This window comes from Cryptosporidium ryanae (assembly GCF_009792415.1).
Source record: "Cryptosporidium ryanae isolate 45019 chromosome Unknown contig_27, whole genome shotgun sequence".
NCBI classification, from domain to species: domain Eukaryota; phylum Apicomplexa; class Conoidasida; order Eucoccidiorida; family Cryptosporidiidae; genus Cryptosporidium; species Cryptosporidium ryanae.
This window is the reverse complement of record NW_027125546.1, coordinates 21642-40564: the sequence shown is the minus strand read 5'-3', so window position 1 is coordinate 40564 and position 18923 is coordinate 21642. Positions and strand designations below refer to the sequence as shown.

At 31.7% G+C, this 18923-nt stretch overlaps 10 protein-coding genes across 10 annotated transcripts; 3 read left to right on the top strand and 7 right to left on the bottom strand.

Annotated features, from left to right (window-relative positions):
* Positions 1-119: 119 nt before the first annotated feature.
* On the bottom strand, positions 120-2219 carry FG386_001688 (heat shock protein 83; the record flags this gene model as incomplete). The annotated part of the gene is made up of 1 exon (XM_067341081.1): positions 120-2219. One exon carries the CDS (start codon positions 2217-2219, stop codon positions 120-122), a length of 2100 nt encoding a protein of 699 aa, XP_067196889.1.
* A 753-nt stretch (positions 2220-2972) lies between these two features.
* Positions 2973-3859, bottom strand: FG386_001687 (uncharacterized protein; the record flags this gene model as incomplete). Its single annotated transcript, XM_067341080.1, has 2 exons — positions 2973-3404; positions 3749-3859. 2 exons carry the CDS (start codon positions 3857-3859, stop codon positions 2973-2975), a joined length of 543 nt encoding a protein of 180 aa, XP_067196888.1.
* A 509-nt stretch (positions 3860-4368) lies between these two features.
* FG386_001685 (multiprotein bridging factor type 1 like transcriptional co-activator) lies at positions 4369-4812 on the top strand (the record flags this gene model as incomplete). The annotated part of the gene is made up of 1 exon (XM_067341078.1): positions 4369-4812. One exon carries the CDS (start codon positions 4369-4371, stop codon positions 4810-4812), a length of 444 nt encoding a protein of 147 aa, XP_067196886.1.
* A 544-nt stretch (positions 4813-5356) lies between these two features.
* On the bottom strand, positions 5357-5746 carry FG386_001684 (P-type ATPase 2; the record flags this gene model as incomplete). The annotated part of the gene is made up of 1 exon (XM_067341077.1): positions 5357-5746. One exon carries the CDS (start codon positions 5744-5746, stop codon positions 5357-5359), a length of 390 nt encoding a protein of 129 aa, XP_067196885.1.
* Positions 5747-5795: 49 nt separating this feature from the next.
* On the bottom strand, positions 5796-9218 carry FG386_001683 (uncharacterized protein; the record flags this gene model as incomplete). Its single annotated transcript, XM_067341076.1, has 1 exon — positions 5796-9218. The coding sequence occupies one exon, from the start codon at positions 9216-9218 to the stop codon at positions 5796-5798; it is 3423 nt and encodes a 1140-aa protein (XP_067196884.1).
* A 558-nt stretch (positions 9219-9776) lies between these two features.
* FG386_001682 (uncharacterized protein) lies at positions 9777-10157 on the top strand (the record flags this gene model as incomplete). Its single annotated transcript, XM_067341075.1, has 1 exon — positions 9777-10157. The coding sequence occupies one exon, from the start codon at positions 9777-9779 to the stop codon at positions 10155-10157; it is 381 nt and encodes a 126-aa protein (XP_067196883.1).
* A 273-nt stretch (positions 10158-10430) lies between these two features.
* On the bottom strand, positions 10431-10772 carry FG386_001681 (uncharacterized protein; the record flags this gene model as incomplete). Its single annotated transcript, XM_067341074.1, has 1 exon — positions 10431-10772. One exon carries the CDS (start codon positions 10770-10772, stop codon positions 10431-10433), a length of 342 nt encoding a protein of 113 aa, XP_067196882.1.
* Positions 10773-11250: 478 nt separating this feature from the next.
* FG386_001680 (uncharacterized protein) lies at positions 11251-12807 on the bottom strand (the record flags this gene model as incomplete). Its single annotated transcript, XM_067341073.1, has 1 exon — positions 11251-12807. One exon carries the CDS (start codon positions 12805-12807, stop codon positions 11251-11253), a length of 1557 nt encoding a protein of 518 aa, XP_067196881.1.
* A 1112-nt stretch (positions 12808-13919) lies between these two features.
* FG386_001679 (uncharacterized protein) lies at positions 13920-16025 on the bottom strand (the record flags this gene model as incomplete). Its single annotated transcript, XM_067341072.1, has 1 exon — positions 13920-16025. The coding sequence occupies one exon, from the start codon at positions 16023-16025 to the stop codon at positions 13920-13922; it is 2106 nt and encodes a 701-aa protein (XP_067196880.1).
* A 1181-nt stretch (positions 16026-17206) lies between these two features.
* Positions 17207-18889, top strand: FG386_001678 (U5 snRNP 100 kD protein; the record flags this gene model as incomplete). Its single annotated transcript, XM_067341071.1, has 1 exon — positions 17207-18889. One exon carries the CDS (start codon positions 17207-17209, stop codon positions 18887-18889), a length of 1683 nt encoding a protein of 560 aa, XP_067196879.1.
* Between the last annotated feature and the right edge of the window lie 34 nt (positions 18890-18923).

Sequence of the window (18923 nt, the reverse complement as noted above, 5' to 3'; positions counted from 1 at the left end):
GTCAAAAACTTGCTTGTTAAAGCTTAGATGAGTCATTGAATTCGAATACTTACTTTAAAGCACCTCTCATCGTCGACGTCAGCATCACATTCCCTGAACTTCAAGCAAGGCTGTCAAATTCAGTCAACCTCCTCCATCTTTGAGGCCTGCACTTCAGAGTCGTTTACCTCTTCGAGCGGTGGCAAGTCATCTACAATATCTTCCTCTTCAATAGAGAGACCTAACTTAATCATTCTATTTATTCTAGATGAGAATTGTGTTGGATCTTCCAATGAGAAACCAGATGTGAGCAAAGATGTATCATACAACAGCCATATCAAGTCCTTAACAGTCTTGTCAGATTTGTCAGCAGCAATCTTCGTCTTCAATTCAACCATGATTGAATTGTATGGATTGATTTCCATAGTCTTCTTAGACATCATATAAGATGTCATACTTGTGTCTCTGAGTGCCTGGGCCTTCATGATGCGTTCCATATTGGCGGACCATCCGAATTCAGAGGTAACCAAAACACATGGCGAGTCTGAGATACGTTGAGAAGTAATAACCTTGTCTATCTTGTCGTGCAATACTTCCTTGATCAATTGACACAATGGCTCAAATTCCTTCTGCAAGGACTCAAACGCCTCCTTCTCTTCCGCCGTCTCCTCCAGTGTAAGACCCTCCTTGGTGCAACATCTCAGTTTCTTCCCGTCAAACTCTTTCATTTGCTGTACACAATACTCGTCAATTGGGTCAACCATGTATATTACTTCGTAGTCGAGTTTCTTTAGCTTCTCCAAAAATGGCGAGTTGCTCACTGACTGAATAGACTCGCCTGTTATGTAGTAAATCTCCTTCTGATTCTCCTTCATTCTGTCGACGTATTCCCTTAAACTAATGAGCTCTTCTCCGCTCTTAGATGTCTGGTACCTCAACAATTCGCTTATTTTGTTTCTGTTAGTTGTGTCCTCGTGAATACCCAGCTTCAGATTCTTGCTGAACTGTTCATAGAATTTCTTGTAGTCATCGGACTTCTCTGTAATTTCCGATATCAGTTCCAAACACTTCTTAACGATATTCTTCTTAATGACCTTAAGTATCTTGTTTTGCTGCAACGACTCTCTTGAAATATTTAGTGGCAAGTCCTCACTATCAACCACACCTCTTATGAATCCCAAAAATTCTGGAATCAATTCCTCGCAATCGTCCATAATAAATACACGTCTTACATAAAGCTTAATGTTGTTTCTCTTTTTTCTCGTCTCGAAAAGGTCAAATGGTGCTCTTCTCGGGACAAACAATATCGCCTTGAATTCCAACTGACCCTCTACTGAGAAGTGTTTAACTGCCAGTGGATCTTCCCAGTCATTCGATATTGACTTGTAAAATGAAGAATACTCCTCGAATGTAACGTCTTCTGGTTTCCTCATCCATATTGGCTTATTCTTGTTCAACAAATCCCATGATTGTGTTACCTCTGTTATTTTCTTCTTTTTTGGCTCCTTTTCCTTAACCTCCTCAATCTTTGGGGCGTCCTCGCCTTCCTCGCCCTCCTTCTTCTCTTCCTCCTCATCCACATCAGAGTCTGTTATCTCTTTCTCTGTAGTCTTCTCAACAGAAAGCTCAATAGGGAATGAAATAAATTCGGAGTGCTTCTTGACTAAGTCTCTCAATGTGCGTTCTTCCAAATAGTCCAACTGGTCCTCCTTCAAGTGCAGCACTATTCTAGTACCTCTCTTTAACTTATTGTCTGAAGTATCATTTGTAATGGTAAATGAACCGCCTGCCGCTGATTCCCATATATATTGGTCGTCACCGTTGTGTTTCGTGATTACAGTCACTTTGTCTGCGACCAAATATGCCGAGTAAAAACCTACACCAAACTGACCTATCATACTTAAGTCTCCTCCTGCTTGTATTGCTTCCATAAATGCTTTTGTTCCTGAACGTGCAATTGTACCCAAATTGTTTATTAATTCATTCTTCGTCATACCAATTCCAGAATCTTCTATCGTTAATGTATTGTTAACTTTGTCCGGTATTATTCTAATGTGCATTTCTTCGTTGGACTTTAGCTGATCTGGGTCAGTTAGTGACTCGTATCTTATCTTGTCCAAGGCATCAGAAGCATTGGAAATTAATTCTCTCAAAAAAATCTCCTTGTTGCTGTAAAAAGTGTTAATGATTAAACTCATTAACTGCTGAATGTCAGCGTTGAACGCGAATGTTTCAACCATCTTTACTTCTGTTGATACTCAACGAACTGAAAAGTGCAAAAGCAAATAATTTTAAATAATAAAGCGATTTATCAATACAAACAAATTTATTCCTAAGAATGAATTCTAGTGATTTTATTTATTTTTACAAACCGATATTTTACTATTATTTACTGTCTACTCGGTATTTATTTATAATGCATTTACTGTCAATACTTAGCATTACCTATAGAGACAAATATCCAGTATCTGTCTACTTAATTTTACCCTCATAATAAATTTCTCCCCTTTAACAATATAATTAAATTTACTTAATATAAGTGTTTCGATTGCATATACATATCTATATGTCTCTAGTTTTTATTTAAAGAAAAATTAATTAATGCCGTTTTACACTCGGATTTTATTTTTAGTTTTTCTCACTCTACTTTCTCCCCTCTCCTGCCGCCACTCTTGGAAATCGCAGTTGGGATGAAGAGTCGTTTTGGACGAAAACTGCCTGTCTTTTGCTGTTACATATTTCAAACATCACAGAAACGGTAACGAAATGCCTTTGTTTCATCACTGTTTCTTGCGCGGCTTCAGTTCTAATTTAAACGCATCGCTCCTCTTGACTGCTAGTCCTCGATGTATCCTGCATGCACTAGTCTGGAGCCTTGTTGGAAACAAACTCTGGGAAAGATGAGATTAGCACATGTGAGACAACTAGAAAGCTAAGACCGCTGTTTCACGCAAATCATCGGTTATTTATTTGTTGCTCTTTGCTTCACTGACTTAGAGCACCCTTACGTTCTTTGGTCCCTCAACAAGTCTCCTTGCCAGTTGTGTATAATCGAATTTTCCCTCCTGATCCACATTTGCAAGCAACAACAGGTCCTCTACGTCGTTGTTTGGTACTGGTTCTCCAGTAGTCGTCATTAACTTTATAAATGAACTTGACGACATCATTCCAGTGTTATCCGGGTCAAAAACTTGGAAAGCCTCTATAATGGTGTTTTCGCTGTACGGAATCTTGTATTTTGCTCTGAATATCTTTATAAATGCCTCAAATTCAATAGGCTCGAGTTTATTTGTATCTATTTTTTTATAGTCAACCTTCCCTCCTGACTCCAGATTCGAATCCAACCCTGGCCAACCCTCCAAGAGTGCTGTCTTCAAGTCCCTATCAGTTATTGTTTGACCCAGAACTCTGAACAATATAGATGCCTGAAAGCGACACAAGTAAATTCATTTCACGCACATAACTAGTATTTGCATTCTAAGTTCACAGTCCAGTCAGATGTTGCCTCATCTTTTTAAAGTCCACCTCACATGCACATAACGACGAACATGATTATACATGCATGTGTCCACATGCATGTATAATCATGTTCGTTTATTTTAATACAAAGAACTATTAACAGAAAAGCGGAAAAGGAGGTTGATAGGCGCAAATTGTGCTTCAAAAACTGCAACTCAGTTTTGAATTCACATATTAACACACCAGACCAACTGCTCACTGGAACCTGCTTGACCCTTTAAGGAACACATCTAGTTTTGAGAAAACTTACCTGGTCAAAGTTTATCTTCCCATCAGAGTCATCGTCCGCCAAGTTAAATGTTTCCTTTATTGCAGATAACTGTGCCTCGTTTAGTCTCAGTGTTTGTTTATTGTTTGACATTTTTAGCGGACTAGATATATACTGGCAATCTCACCCGTATTAAAGTTCAAAAAGAGAACCTGCCTGAAACACTCCCGTTTTAAAGCTAAAATATGTTACTGCTCAGTTAAAAAGTCTCTGAATTGCAGCTTTATGAACCAAATCGTACATGCTGCCTTTTAATTTAATTAAATAATTATCCTTTTTTAAACTGTCGTTTGCCGCCACTTTACTACACACAGCTTCCTCTTCCATAATGTGCTTTGAACACGTCTAATAGACTGTCCGTAAACTTGGCGGGTAACGCAAAAGGTATTCTTTTAGGGGAAAAATGGGAATATGTAAAAAAAGATTCAGGACTGACAAATACATATACCTGATACAGTGAGTTTATTATTTTGTAGTGTGTCCAAAAACTTTGGGCTTTTCGTACCTGTTTTTTGTTTACTTCTATCGTATATTACTTTCTACTTGAAGAGGAGAAAAAAGAATTAATCAGATACACCGAGCAGTTTGTTAGTTTAAAGGAAATGAGTGGCCAAGACTGGGAACAGGTTGTTTGGAAAAAGCCGGGAGTGAGACCTAAGGGCGTTACTAAAGAACAAGATCTTAACCAAGCCAGGAGAAAAGGAGAAGAAATCATTACAGAAAAAAGGTTTTTCGGAGGAAAGAATACATCTACAAAACTTAATATGCCTCAAAATATTGCTAAATTAGATGAAGATACAGGTGACTATCGCGTGGAAAGAGTATCTGGTGAATTTTCTAGGGCACTACAACAAGCCAGAGTAGCGAAAAAGATTACTCAGGCACAACTTGCACAAATGATTAATGAGAAGGTGAGTGTTGTGAATGACTATGAAGCAGGTAGAGCAATTCCAAATCACGCCCTTGTGCAAAAAATGTCCCGTTGTCTCGGTGTCAACCTTCCAAGACCAGTAATGAAAAAGAAGCCTGAAAAGATTTTTGAGTAATTTACTCATGAATTTATGGGAAAGTCTAACGAACACGTATAATCTTGTCATTTTATATGCAAGTCGCCTTTATAACACTATTTAATCAAAACCCTCCCTCTTTTGAAAACTCAATTGTCTTTTCTATTAAATCAGTTAAATTTCTTTTTTATTAAATATGATTAGATACATTTATATATATATATATATATATATATCTATTGTATGTTGTATATACTTCGTATTTCCACCTAAATCTGTAACTCTAATGACGAATAAATTCAACATATACCAGTACATCACCTGAATTTGTATAAAATAAAACTGGAAAATACAATAATCATCGAACTCATTAACATTAAAATTGATGCTATTACCGGCGATATAATAATATTTGGATAGAATACTCCTGCTGCAATTGGAACGGTTATTAGGTTAAACATATATGCCCATATTAAGTTTCTAATTATTACTTTATGTGTTTCTCTAGAATTTTGTTGGATTATTTGGTAAAATAGTTCAAAATACAGTATATTTCATTTAAAATTTATGTTAATCACGAAACTCACCTCGATAATTTAAATAAATATTTTAAATTGTGTTGGTAATTAGATAGAATAATAACGTCTGCATTTGTAAAATTACATATTCCGCCTTTACCTAGCAGTATTCCAACGTCGGAGGCTTCTAGAGAAGCTGAATCATTTAGACCATCTCCAATCATCATAACTTTCTTTCTTTTCCTCATTATGTAATTCGTATTTAAATTCTTGTTGAATTCAAATCCACCTATTTTTGAACAAGTTGTGCCTGTTTCCGAAGACTTTTTGAGGTAATTGTCTTCAGTAATATTAAAATTGTAATTAAAGTCTATTTTTACTGTTTTGTTTAAATCATTATTCATCTGCAAGTCTCGAACCAAAGATAGTTTGTCATTTGGGGACGAATTACTCATAATTTTATCAGAATCTATTCCAACCTGGTATTCAGAACAAATAAGTGAATCACGCATTGAAATGGTACTTTTTCAAGTCAAATAAATAAAAACTTACCATTGAGGCTACGGAATTTGATGTGTAGTAAGAATCACCAGAGCATAGCCATATTTGTTTTGTTATGTGTTTTTTAATGTAATTTATGGTAGACTCAACTCCAAACATTGGTTCGTCTGAAAGCGAAATTGCACCGAGCAATTTAATTTCACAATTATCTGAAGAATAATCGTCAAGAAAAACGAATACTACATTGGAACCCTGTTTTCTCCAATATTTAAACCAATTATTCAAGTACAGATCGTTTTTACCACAATTAATGTCTTTGTTGCAAGTTTTTGTGCTAGTGTTAATATTATTGTTAAAGTTAATACATGTGGTTTTACAATCCATGTCACTATTATAGTCATTTATGTAGTTATAATAGCCTGTTGTATCCAGCGATTTCAATACATAGTTTTGGAAATCATTTTGTGTATCACCTTCATATTGATTGAACAATAATATTTTCATATTGTTTATTACGCATGATATACCTAAACCCGGATGGTACCTGCAATTATTAGGTTGAGAAAATAAAGGATTGCTTTCAACTTGGTTAGATACTTTTATTGAAAATGATCTCAACACATTCCCAGTAGGATGATTATTAAAGTATTCGCAAGACCCTATAATCCACCATAACTTAAAAAATGATTTAAATAGTTCGTCAATGCTGTCATTTTTATCACAAACATAGAACGTTTCAACATTAATTTTGATAGGGTTGAACAATGAATCGGAGTTTTCCTCTTTATCTAAATTAATCTTTCTCAGAATATCATGATTTACTATTATTGACTTAACTGAGGGTTTCCCATTTGTAAGTGTTCCTGTCTTATCAAATATAGCATAGTCTATATAACCCATTACATTAATTACATCGCTGTTTTGAATAAGAATATTTTTTTTAGAGGTTATCGAGGTTGATATTAATATTGCTATTGGAACAGTTAAACCAACAGCACATGGACATGATATTGCCAGTACCGAGAGTGTAAAATGTAATGCAAACAATATTTTAGACGATACTGGAAATTTATTAAATATGTTATTGGCATTATCATTAATTAAGAAATCAATTTTATCGCCTTTAATTATGCTTTCTGGGTTTACTTTGTCAAAATAAGCCAAGCTAAACCATATTATAAAAGACAATACTGATATAGTAAGAATTATTGGAATGAAGTATTTTGAAAATGTATCTATGCTAGAAGGTAAAGATATCTGATTTTCTTTTGCATTTGCCTTCAACTTTTTTATTTTTCCCAATGTACTTTCAGACCCTATTTCTGTTACGTACAATACTAATCTTTCAGACAAAACTTTTGAACCACTGGAAACATAATTTCCATACAATTTTTCAATAACTTTTGATTCTCCAGTAATCATGGACTCATCCAATATACATATTTCGTTTGAAATGTAAATTCCATCAAAAGGCACGACGTCATTCTTATTTAATATCACAGTATCGCCTAGATCAACCAAATCTATGTTTATTTCGTTTTTTTCCGTTGCAAAACTCTCTTCTTTAAGTTCAACTGATTGATTTGACTTGAAGTAAAATCTATCCTCACTTAGTTCGAAACTTTTATTCTTCTCCTGAATTTTATTGTATGATTCTATTTCATTTTTGTCCGGCAAATTAGGTAATATTTGATAAAAACAATTGTTATCTTCACTGTTAATATCTTCATTCCCATTTGAAAAGCTATAATATATTTTTTTCAACGACTTAAATACAACATTATCAACCAATTTTATACTATTATTTATTTTATATTTATCATTTTCCCCGTTAATACAATCATTCTTACTACTATTTATTATTCTTAATATGAGTAAACTGGATTGTATATCCAGTATTCTTCCAAACAAGCTTATTGTAGTTAGCATGCAAGCGGTGTCAAAAAAATTTGGAAAAATGTCTGAATATATTATTGAATTTTTGTCAGAATCGTATAATGATAATATTGAAATATACAAGATCATAAATAAAGAGTAACAGTAACACGTATTCATTCCCAGTGATATTAGTGTATACATGTTTGGACTTAAATTAATCAAACCAATAATTCCTTTTTTATGAAATGTGTAGCCACAAAAATAAACTATAATTGTAACCAATACAAATATTATAAGGTAATTCCAACTTATTCCTGGTATTATTCCTTCATCCTTTAAAGAACTTATACTATTTAAGGACAACGTTTTAGCTATATTATTCAAAAATTCCTTATTCCCAAAGTAAGTTAGCAATAACACAATAGCAGTTAAAATAAGTGAAATAGTGAAACGTATAACATAATATTTTGACTCTTTATCCTTGCTCTTTTGCAGTTTTTGGTAGTTTACATTATCGTTAAAGTTGTTATTCACAACTATTTGCTCAAAGTTTACCAATTTATATTCGTATTTTTTATTTTTTATCATATTTTCGTTTTTAATCACCTGTTCAACTAGATAACTGTACATATTTTTGCTTGAAATAAAGTATGGATTGTATCTTATATTAATGGTTAACTCTACATTGGTTTTTCTACCGTACTTTTCTTTGCTTTCAACATTGATATCACATATACCAAATAAATCGTTCATAAAAAAATTAACGCTTTTTGTAAAATCATTTACAAATTCGCCTTTTAGCTTTCCAACTCCAAATCTATTCAGTGTTTTTAAAAATATATTCCATTTACCAATGTTTTTATCATAGTTCAACACATAATTTACTTTTATTGACAAATCATTTATACAATTCAACTTATTATTATCAAAAAATGTGTAAAATTTCATATACTCTAACATATTTATTCCAAGTTTAAGAGATAATAAATCACTTATTTCTGGCATTTTAATATAACTACCATCAAATAAAATACAAACCTCGTCCCATTTAATGTATATTATTATAGAAATAATGCCTTTTCTATTTTCAAGGACCTTAGTTATTTTACTTATATTGGCAGAATTTAGTTTATGTAACTTTAAAAATTTTGTATTGTTGCTCACCATGTTGTTTCCCGTGCTAACTTCAGTTATGTAATCTGGTGATCCCATTATTATCTCGTTATCTAGCCTCTTTTCATTCAGTTTGTATTTTTTCTTATCTATGCTGCCAATTATATTATTGTCCATGCTTGAACTAAACATGCTACCACTGATAATTGCTTCGGATCTAAATGTGCAATTAAAACCTGCATTTTTTATTGTATTACATATATTTCTTTTCTCTTCATATGTTGCCTTCCTATTTAATATTACCCTTACATTATTCATTATTATATTAACCTCAACCTCGTCTATATATTCGTATGTTTTTAACAATACACTCCTAATTGTATTACTGCACGAAATACAGGTCATTCCTGTGACCTCAAAGTCTAAAAAACTCATCTTTATGCTTTAACTTAACCTTTTTCTTTCATATAATAATATATATATTTAGCCTGACTTTTCATCCAATCAATTATTTCTATTCTATATTTATGTCAATATTGATAAATCAACTCATTATTTTTGGATGTATACATATAAATATTTACTTAAATTTACAATATAGATTTATTAGAGTATCCTCTAATCATAAATTTATATATTGACCATTATTTTGCTGTGCCAATATTTTGCATGCAAATTGGTGCCTGCAATTTTTGTATACCGGTCTTCCCCACATTTTCCCCTCGAAATTTATTGGCTTTATATAATTTAGCAAAAATAAGGGAAGTTTCATATGAATATTATATGTGTATATTTGAAAAAATAATCAAATATTGAATAAATAGGGGTCATAAAAGGCTGTACCTAGTATTGAATATTGGGTTTTAAATGGGATAAGCAACAGAAAACAGTGAAAAATTGATCATGTAGTATTTGTAAAGTAGTTTGTGGCCTCAAGATTTATTATCATTGTTCTCATCATTACTTAAGTTATAAGTAGTTCGTTTGAAAACAATGAAAAGAGGACGTTGTTTAATAACAGAGTGCGAAAATGAAAATAATGTTAATATTAAAAAGTCTGAAAGAACTATTGATAAGGAAAACAAGATGAAACACACAATTTGGTGTTTGGTTCAGGGACAAAAGAACCTAGAAAAAATAACAAAGGAGTATTGTGCATTGTGTAACACTAAAATCATCAAAAAAAATAATAACGAAGTTACTAAAAAGACGTCAAAGTGCAGCTATTGCAGCAAATGCACATGCAACAACCCAGAATGTGGGTTAGTTACATGCAATATGTGTGAATCTCATATTTGCAGTTTATGTGCAAGTTACTGTTATGAATCTAACATATTTAATTCAATTGTTACTTGCCCAAATTGTAATTTGTGACATACTTGTTAAAGATACTTTAGTTTTGTAAAGCAAATGTAAGCTTAAACTGAAAAATGGGGTCTCTCCTCGAAAACCAACTTATAATTTACTATTTTATACACATTCAGTGTGTCTCTTAATTCATCTACAGATTTCTGTATAATTGCAAGCGGCTTTTCCAACTTTACTAGCTGTTTTACATTCGATCAAATTAATTATTTTTAAATTATTAATTCAGTTCGAGGGAATTTTAATAACATCCTCATTAATTTAACGGTACAATTAGCTTTGTCAACTTACCTTTCCTGATAATGTATAGTATCCTATTTCAAATTCAATTGGATTGTGCTTTGAGTGTTCAACTAATTTTTCTATAAATTCCTCGTCATTTAAATTTTTGAAATTGCCACCTATTTCGTGGTAATTTGACAATTTTCCAATTGAAACATTATCATAGTCCTCTGGAGATTCAGATGGAACCAATTCACCTGTTTCTGTATCTATTTTAGATATGTTCAATTTTCCCTGAAATTCAATAAGTATTAAATTTTCGCTATATTTACCACCAAGGTACTTTATTGGAATTGTCTTGATTTTCACTTCTTGTTCGCTATTACCTAACAAATTATTCATTTTTTCGCGTTAGTTTTTTAATTATAACTGTATTCCTGTAATTTTGTTAAAGAAAATATAAATGTGAACCTTTATTATTCAAATAGTATATATTTCTTTATTGAAGTCATGCGGCTCTATTGAGTAGGCATATTCTTATCATCAAACAAAGACAAGGAGTTAAATTGAAACGAATCAAATTAATTGCAAACAAAATTAAATCGCCAGCTTACCCACTGAGATTATGCTAAGATCACTATTCAAAACATATTTTCATTCGTGCGGCGGTCCTCCAATTCACTTTTTGTCAAGCATGACTGTGGGGTAGCTGCTCTCAACGGTGCCACACTTTTAAGAAGAGTTAAAAAAGAATAACAATAACATTCGAAAAACAAATAAGACTTTCATTTTACTTCCTAATTCAAATTTACACACTTTACATGTATATTCATTTATTATTACAACTCTACAATTTTAAGAAAGTCCTAGGCTATTTATATTATATTAAAACAGGCGGGCTCCCGAATTCTACACTTTTATTGGCAGAATTTGGTGTTATTCTGTCTTTTGAATTTTGATTAACGTCAGAGTCAACAACAGAACCAGTATTTTGTTCGTTAATTCCACCAGAGAGGAGTAAATTTGTCCTGAAAGATCTCGACTTTCTAATTGGAGTTGAGGATGTCGGAATGACGATTGATGAAAGGGGAATATCATCTCGATTATTATTATCAGTATCATTTTTTACGTCAACTTTTTGTGTTTCGTTTTTTTCTAAAAATATTCCGTCAAAATTTTCAATAGGTTGAGAGAATATTGAGTTAATGAGTTCATTATTTCGGTTTGTAGTACTCTCATTTGCATCTTTAGGTGACTTGTCAATATTGTTTTCGTCTAAATAAATATTTCCAAGAGAAGCCTTTAAACTATTTATCTCTTCATCAAGTTCTTTGATTTGTGAATTTATGTCGTGTCTGCCTTTGTTGGGTACTCCCACCTCGCTCAGAGTTGTTCCGTTATTAGAGGGACTTTTCAATGACTTTCCACTTGTATTGATATTACTCGACTTGCCCGAGACGAATTTATCATCTCCAAGATGCCTTGACTTAGACAACCTGATATCAGATTCCTTATTATTATCTAAGAAAATGCTACCGCAATTGTATTTTATGCTATAACTAATGGATTCCTCTTGGTCCTTTACAGGCAATTCTATTCTAAGTATTTGTGACGTTCCTTTAATAACTCTATATTCAACAAACTTAACAAAAAGTGGAAAGTCTACAATTATTTGTTGATTTGGTAACATAGATGGTATTTCATTAAATTCTTCATTATCCTTAATTATTTTGATGTTATTATTCCTCATTGACCTCATTGACATTTCACTATTTAGTTGTTCTATACCTTCTTCAAGTGTTTCAGGAACTGGACTGTTACTTCTGTTACCCAATGAACTTGATGATATAACAGTGCTTTTATTGTATTCTTTGTTAAATAACTTTCCATAATAAGTAGACGTGAGAATATCGCTTCTGAGTCTTTTCCAATCTGAACCATCCAAATAGCCTTTCCAGCCCCAGTCGTAGTAAGCAAACACAAGCTTTAGTCTACAAATTCCAGCTGGAGAAGTTGTTGTATGCGGAGTTGACCTCTCCAGTAAACAAATTAGCCTCATAAAATTTTTTTTATCAATAAATGGAATTCCTGTCATTATTGAACACAAGTCATTTCTAGAAAAAAAATCTATATCTTTTATATTTTTGCCCTCAGTTCCGATTATTGCTATCGATTTTAACAAACTAACTAATCTTTGACTTGACATTAACTGAATATTGTTATTACTATTATTCAAATTATCATTTTCACAAAAATATTCTTCTCTGCAAAATTTTGAGTATAGGTCCAAAACTAAATTAACTTTTTTTGTATCCCACTTTACTTCTTTCCATATTTCTTCAAACTCTAATGAAGATACTGACAGTAATGGTCTTACTGGAAATAAAGGATTTATAGAGAGAATCTGAGATCGACTTTTTGAAAATGACTCTTTCATTATTCTTAGTTATTATTTCAAAAACTTATGTAAATATTTTTGTCAACTGCTTAGGTTCTCAATATGGCCAAATATAGCCTCTAACTTATTACTATTATAGTTTTAAATTAGTACAGGTTGTTTAAATAGACGATCCAAGAAAATATGTTTTAAACTACTATTTTATATTTTTGACTTCCTTTAGTTAAACTCTTCTTTTTTCAATTACCATATATTTAATTAAAAGATAAATATCTAGATTAATAGTAAACTGTATTAACAAGGTGGAGGTGAGTCGGAATTAAACAAAAGAATGATTAGTACAAAAAGAAATAAGAGTTTATCGGCATCAATTCTCTTGTCAATATTACTATATTTACTTGATATTCAAGATTATCTTACTTATTCCATGTCAATTTCCTTTCATTAAGTTATATTAACAATAAAAGATGTGGTTCTTTAAGTTCGTATACAAATTTTACCAAAAAAACAATGATAAAGTAATAGTGAATAAATAAAAATTGGTATTTGTCCTCTCGGAATTTGTGTTTTTATTTAGTTAAGTGTTACTTTAAATTAAAGAAAATTATACTAATATATTCTCTGACTTGATTTACTCAATAAATATTTATTTTTACCTCACATTCTAAATATTAATTTTATTTATTATATTTGCCACTATATTGCTAAATATATAATTTCTATTTGATAAATATCATTGTGGCGCCATCATGTGTTATGAAGTTGTTTTAACAAATTCAGTGTTTAATCAAAACCAAAAGTAACACAAAACTAATTATTTATGATATTAACAAAGCATGATAGGAGATAAGAGTTGAATTTGCGTAAACATCAGGATTTGAATTATTGTTCTTTTATTTGATCAAAGTAAACGATCAATCAAAAGTTCGGTTCTTTTCTTATTATAACTGAAACAAGGCGTTTTTAAATAAGTAAAAACGGAGTAGTTACAGAATAACAGGTAAGAGTTGTTGTTATTCTCTTTCTTATAAAATAATTTATATCCAGAACGAAATCACATTTAAAGGCAGTAAAATATACTGAAGAAATAAAATGCATGTAACCCCACAAATGCATACACAAAAGTGTGCGCCAAGTTTAGATTATATTGATTATGATTTGGTTAAGTTTTGAACAGTAATTTCGGATATATCATTCTCTTGTTCTCTGAGAATAAAGTATTCACTTATTTTTGAGTGTATATAATCTAAAATTATACAGCGAGGAAGAAGAATGTAATTTCTCTGGCAAGTAATTATTGGACTTGTTTCGTTTATAGAAATGCAATTGTAGTATTGACTGCTTCCTGGTGAATGCCTAAATGGCTTGGTATGGTTTAAATGTTTGTGTATGTAGTATTTTAGGTTATTGTTTTCGTATATACCTGTGTAGTCATAGTACTGTTCACTTGGACTCCCATATCTATATTTGTAATCAGATATAGCTGGTCTTCTAACATGACCAAAGTCGTTTTGCATTATTGGTGGTCCGCTATAGTAATCATACAAATACGGGAATTTTTTTTTATGACAGTAATTATTTATACTTGAGTAAAGTATTTGGTTTTTTTTCATTAAATCTAAACTCATATAATATATTCTAGCAGATTTTTCCCAATCAGTGTAAACGGTTCCTATTGAGTTTAAAGTATTAATATAAGCAGATGTTAAGTTTTCCTTGTGGTTGTCTCTTCCTTGCATCTCATCAAATTCATTCAAATTAGAATCTGAAATAAGCTCATTATCGTTCTGTTTATTACTACTCTCAACCCCATTGCTGTATTTTTCTAGTATTGTACTTTTATTTTTCAAATTCAAAATATTTATGTCTAATTCTGTATTATTTAAATATATGTTATTTTCTGCAGACTTTATGTATTCTTCATTACTATTATCATTCCCTTTTGTTTTTTGAGAATTCATTTCGCTCAACACAAAACTCAAAAATTCCCTGTATGTCGGGTCTAAATTAATGTTTATGACATATTGACTATCCACAGTAATTGCTTCGTGAGAAATTGGATGAATTGGAATGCTAGAAACAAATTTATTTTGATTCGAAACATAAACTTTGAAAAAACGATCAAATAAATTCCACTGATAATTGTTGAAGAATTCCTCAGAATTTTTGTTATACTTAGTTAAAAATGATATATAGTGGTTAATGTGTCTATTTAAGTTGATTTTATTTGTTTTTTTAGCTTTTATAATATATTGTTCGTTCATTTCTGCATTATTATACGCCTCTGTGTAGTTTTTAACGTTTTTTTCTTTAATTGAATCACTGTTACCTGCATTTTCTATGCTTGTATAGTTTAGTCTAAATGGATAATAGGAGGACTCCAAATTGTAATCATATTTAGACATTAAATATTTTTCTAAGTCGTAATCATTCACATCATTGTAATAGATATGATAGTAATCCTTATAGTTCTTATTATTATAAAATGTTTTATTTTTGTTTTTATCTTGCTTATATTCAGTATCGCTAGCGTATTCTAAACCTTCCATATTAGCTACTAATTCATCAATACCACTTTGGTATCTTTGTATTTTATCCCAAAAAAATTCTTCGTTTTGAAAATTTGTGTTTACTAAAGTATAATACGGGTTTCTATTTTTAACTATATTGTTATTTGTGTAAAAAGGACACACTATAGATGGCTTTTTTCTGTCTTGAATTTCACAACTATAATTGCTTACATTTATATACTGTTTAAATGGTGTTGGGTTTATCTCCTTTTCAACTATGTATCTGTCTTTAACTATTAAGTTGTTTCTTAAAAGTATTCCCGGACACAACAACTTTCTTGGAAAGTATTTCCTCGAAACACATATTGGTGGAAATACAAAAATGCTATCTATTTCTTCTTTATTAGAGTATTTCGGATACACAATCTCATAGTCTTTTGGACAGTTTACAGTTGCTGGAATTACATTAACCCAGTCATCTTCAGTTATTCCAACAGTATACTTTTTATTATCATAGCACTCAACTATTGCTGTAGACTTGAACCAGGGATGTAGTTTTTTGACCTTGCATCCTGGATCTGTTCTTTTTATTACATTATCTATTAGATCCTCGTTTAACTCGCTTTTTATGTATCCGCACCACTTTTTTGGTGTAACGCTTAGGCCAACTGGGCATTCATAAATTGCATTTGTTGTTCTCTCAACAACGCAAAATCCATTTTTCATAACCCCCTCCTGTTGAATCATTAAACAAATAAAATTTGTTTAGTTTGTTATTAAGTTTAACAATCAGAATTTTATTTATTTAGATTAATCATATAGGCAAGCACTTCTCCCTAGTTTCTTTGATTAACTTACCGTACAAGATAATTCTACTGGGACTGAAATGGTTTTTACGCAAAGTTTATCGCTTTTAATTGCGTATTTTTTTTCCTTTTCTGTTCTCAGTCTAATTTCAGACTCTTTGTACCCCAATAAATTACTTGGATTTTCTACCAGAACTTCTTTCAAGGTATATCCAGCTTCGCATTGCAATACTTTTTGCAATTCAACTATATTTGTACACATGAGTGATTTATGAAGAGAATCGAGCTCTATTAATTTAGATTCTGGATGATTGCATGAATAAAGTGGACTCTGAAATATTCCTAACTTGTTATATATATGAAGTGGCTCTGGATTCTCAAAATCCAACTCATTTTCACTTATCTCAATTAATTTATAAACAAGACCATTTATATTATATTTCTATTTAAAGACGTTAAAATAATTAAAAGTTAGTCAATTAATGGAAGGGGAAAGTGACAGTAAGAGTGTTTCTCTCAGGAGAATACTTTTAAATTCATACACTCATATTTATAATTTTTGTACTCACTAATTTTAATTAAAACACTAAACTTACAGGGACGCAAATTAAATCCAACAAGTTGTGCTCGTTGCAATAAGTATTCTCCCTACTCAGTATGTCTATAGATCTTACTTTTCCTGCTTTCCATAGCATAACCATTGAAACAGCAGATGGCAGTAACAAGATATTAAACAACATTAATTCGATTCAGATATATTTAGTTCCCTCTTCAATGCTTAAATGGTGGGGAGAATAATAAAATAATGTAAAGTGCCTTGAAGCTATTTGCTATTCATCCAAATCCTTCTATTCTTCGTATATCCGTCACCAAAAAAACAATCTTTTCGCACCAAATTTTTTAAGCACTTTTAAAGTTCCTCACATGCATTTTACCCCTTTTATAGCGGCAACTTCCTCTTTATGCATTCCTTTGTTGCACAAGAAACTGTTCACTAGTACAGAATTAGTTTGGCGCTCAAACCAACCGCTTCAAAACTTGAACAAGAAAGAGTGCGGTCGTGTTTGTGTCAAAAAATGAATTACTATGCCAACAAGGGTGGGATTAAGTGTGTAAGAAATAATGTTGAGAATCCCAGGTTTAAAGAGACTAGATAGATATGAAGAGGCCAATTACCCAGGCGAGAATGGTGAAGGTTTGTTAGGTGTCTCTGAGAAAAGAGTGGAGGATTCGGGGTTAGATAGTGTGAACTGTGAAAGAGGCGAGGATCATGTTAGAAAGAGACAAAAAAATGTGTTAAAATTCGAATGGAGCAATAGCGAGGATACAACTAGATTTGAGTCAAATGATTTGTACAAGAACAGACTAGATATAGATAAGCTTCAGAGGAAGAAACAAAGAAGAAGCGGCGATTTATATATGGCTAAAGAATATGAATGCAGGGAGAACAAAACAAGGAGTTTAAGTGGAGATGAGAGCAGGTCTTATAAAAGATTGTTAGGTTCGGATAATGAAATTTTTGTAGTGGATAAAATGGAGTTAAAATATGACCAAATGACAGAAAGGGACTGGAAAATATTTAGGGAAGACAATTCAATAAATGTGAAGGGACTTAACGTAGTTAATCCAATAAGAAATTGGGACGACTGTATATATATAGGCGTAAATAAAAGTCTCGTGAGGAATATTAAATACGACAAACCAACGCCAATACAAATGCAATGCATTCCAATAGGCATATCTGGAAGAGATATGATAGGTATAGCAGAAACAGGGAGTGGGAAAACAGTGGCATTTTTGGTACCACTGTTGAATTACGTATCTAAATTTCCGAGAATTGATCATAATACTTCTCAAAACGGGCCATACGGCCTTATATTAGCACCTGCTAGGGAACTTGCACTTCAAATAGAAGAAGAAGCACAGAAATTAACGTCTACTAATGTAAGTTATTCACTTAACATAAGAACATTGTCTATAGTAGGTGGAAGAAATATAGAGCAGCAAGCCTTCACGCTTAGAAAAGGCGTTGAAATAATTATAGCTACTCCTGGAAGAATGAAAGACTGTTTAGAAAAGGCATTTACTGTTTTATCGCAATGTTTTTACCTAGTACTAGATGAGGCAGATAGAATGATTGATTTAGGTTTTCAAGAACCACTAAATTATATCCTTGATCAAATGCCACCAATTAAAAATAAAAGGGTTACACATATGTTTAGTGCAACAATGCAAAAAGAGCTTGAAACTATTGCAAAAAAGTACTTGAATTCACCTATAAACGTAACTATTGGTGACATAGGCGTAGGTAAGAAGTCTATACAACAAATATTAAACTTCATCCCGGAGAATAAGAAAAAACCAACACTCATAAACACATTAAATAACAAGGAATTATCTACACCTCCTATAATGATATTTCTAAATCAAAAAAAAATGGTTGATATTATATGTAGAGAAATAACATCACATGGATTTAGAGCTATTTCTCTGCACGGTGGTAAGATGCAAGAAACTAGGGAAAATAATTTAAATCAATTTAAGAGTGGGATATATGACATATTGGTATCCACAGATGTCGCAGGACGTGGAATTGATATATCTAATGTCAATCTCGTAATTAACTACGATCTTCCAAAAACAATTGAAACTTACACTCACAGAATAGGTAGAACTGGTAGGGCTGGAAAAAATGGGATCGCAATCTCTTTTGTTACTCCAGAAGATTCAGGTTTGTATTCCGATTTAAAAAAATTCCTTATTTCAACTAATAACATTGTACCTAATGAATTGAAAAACATATAGACTTATAAATACTTGTTTATCCATTTATTAGGTT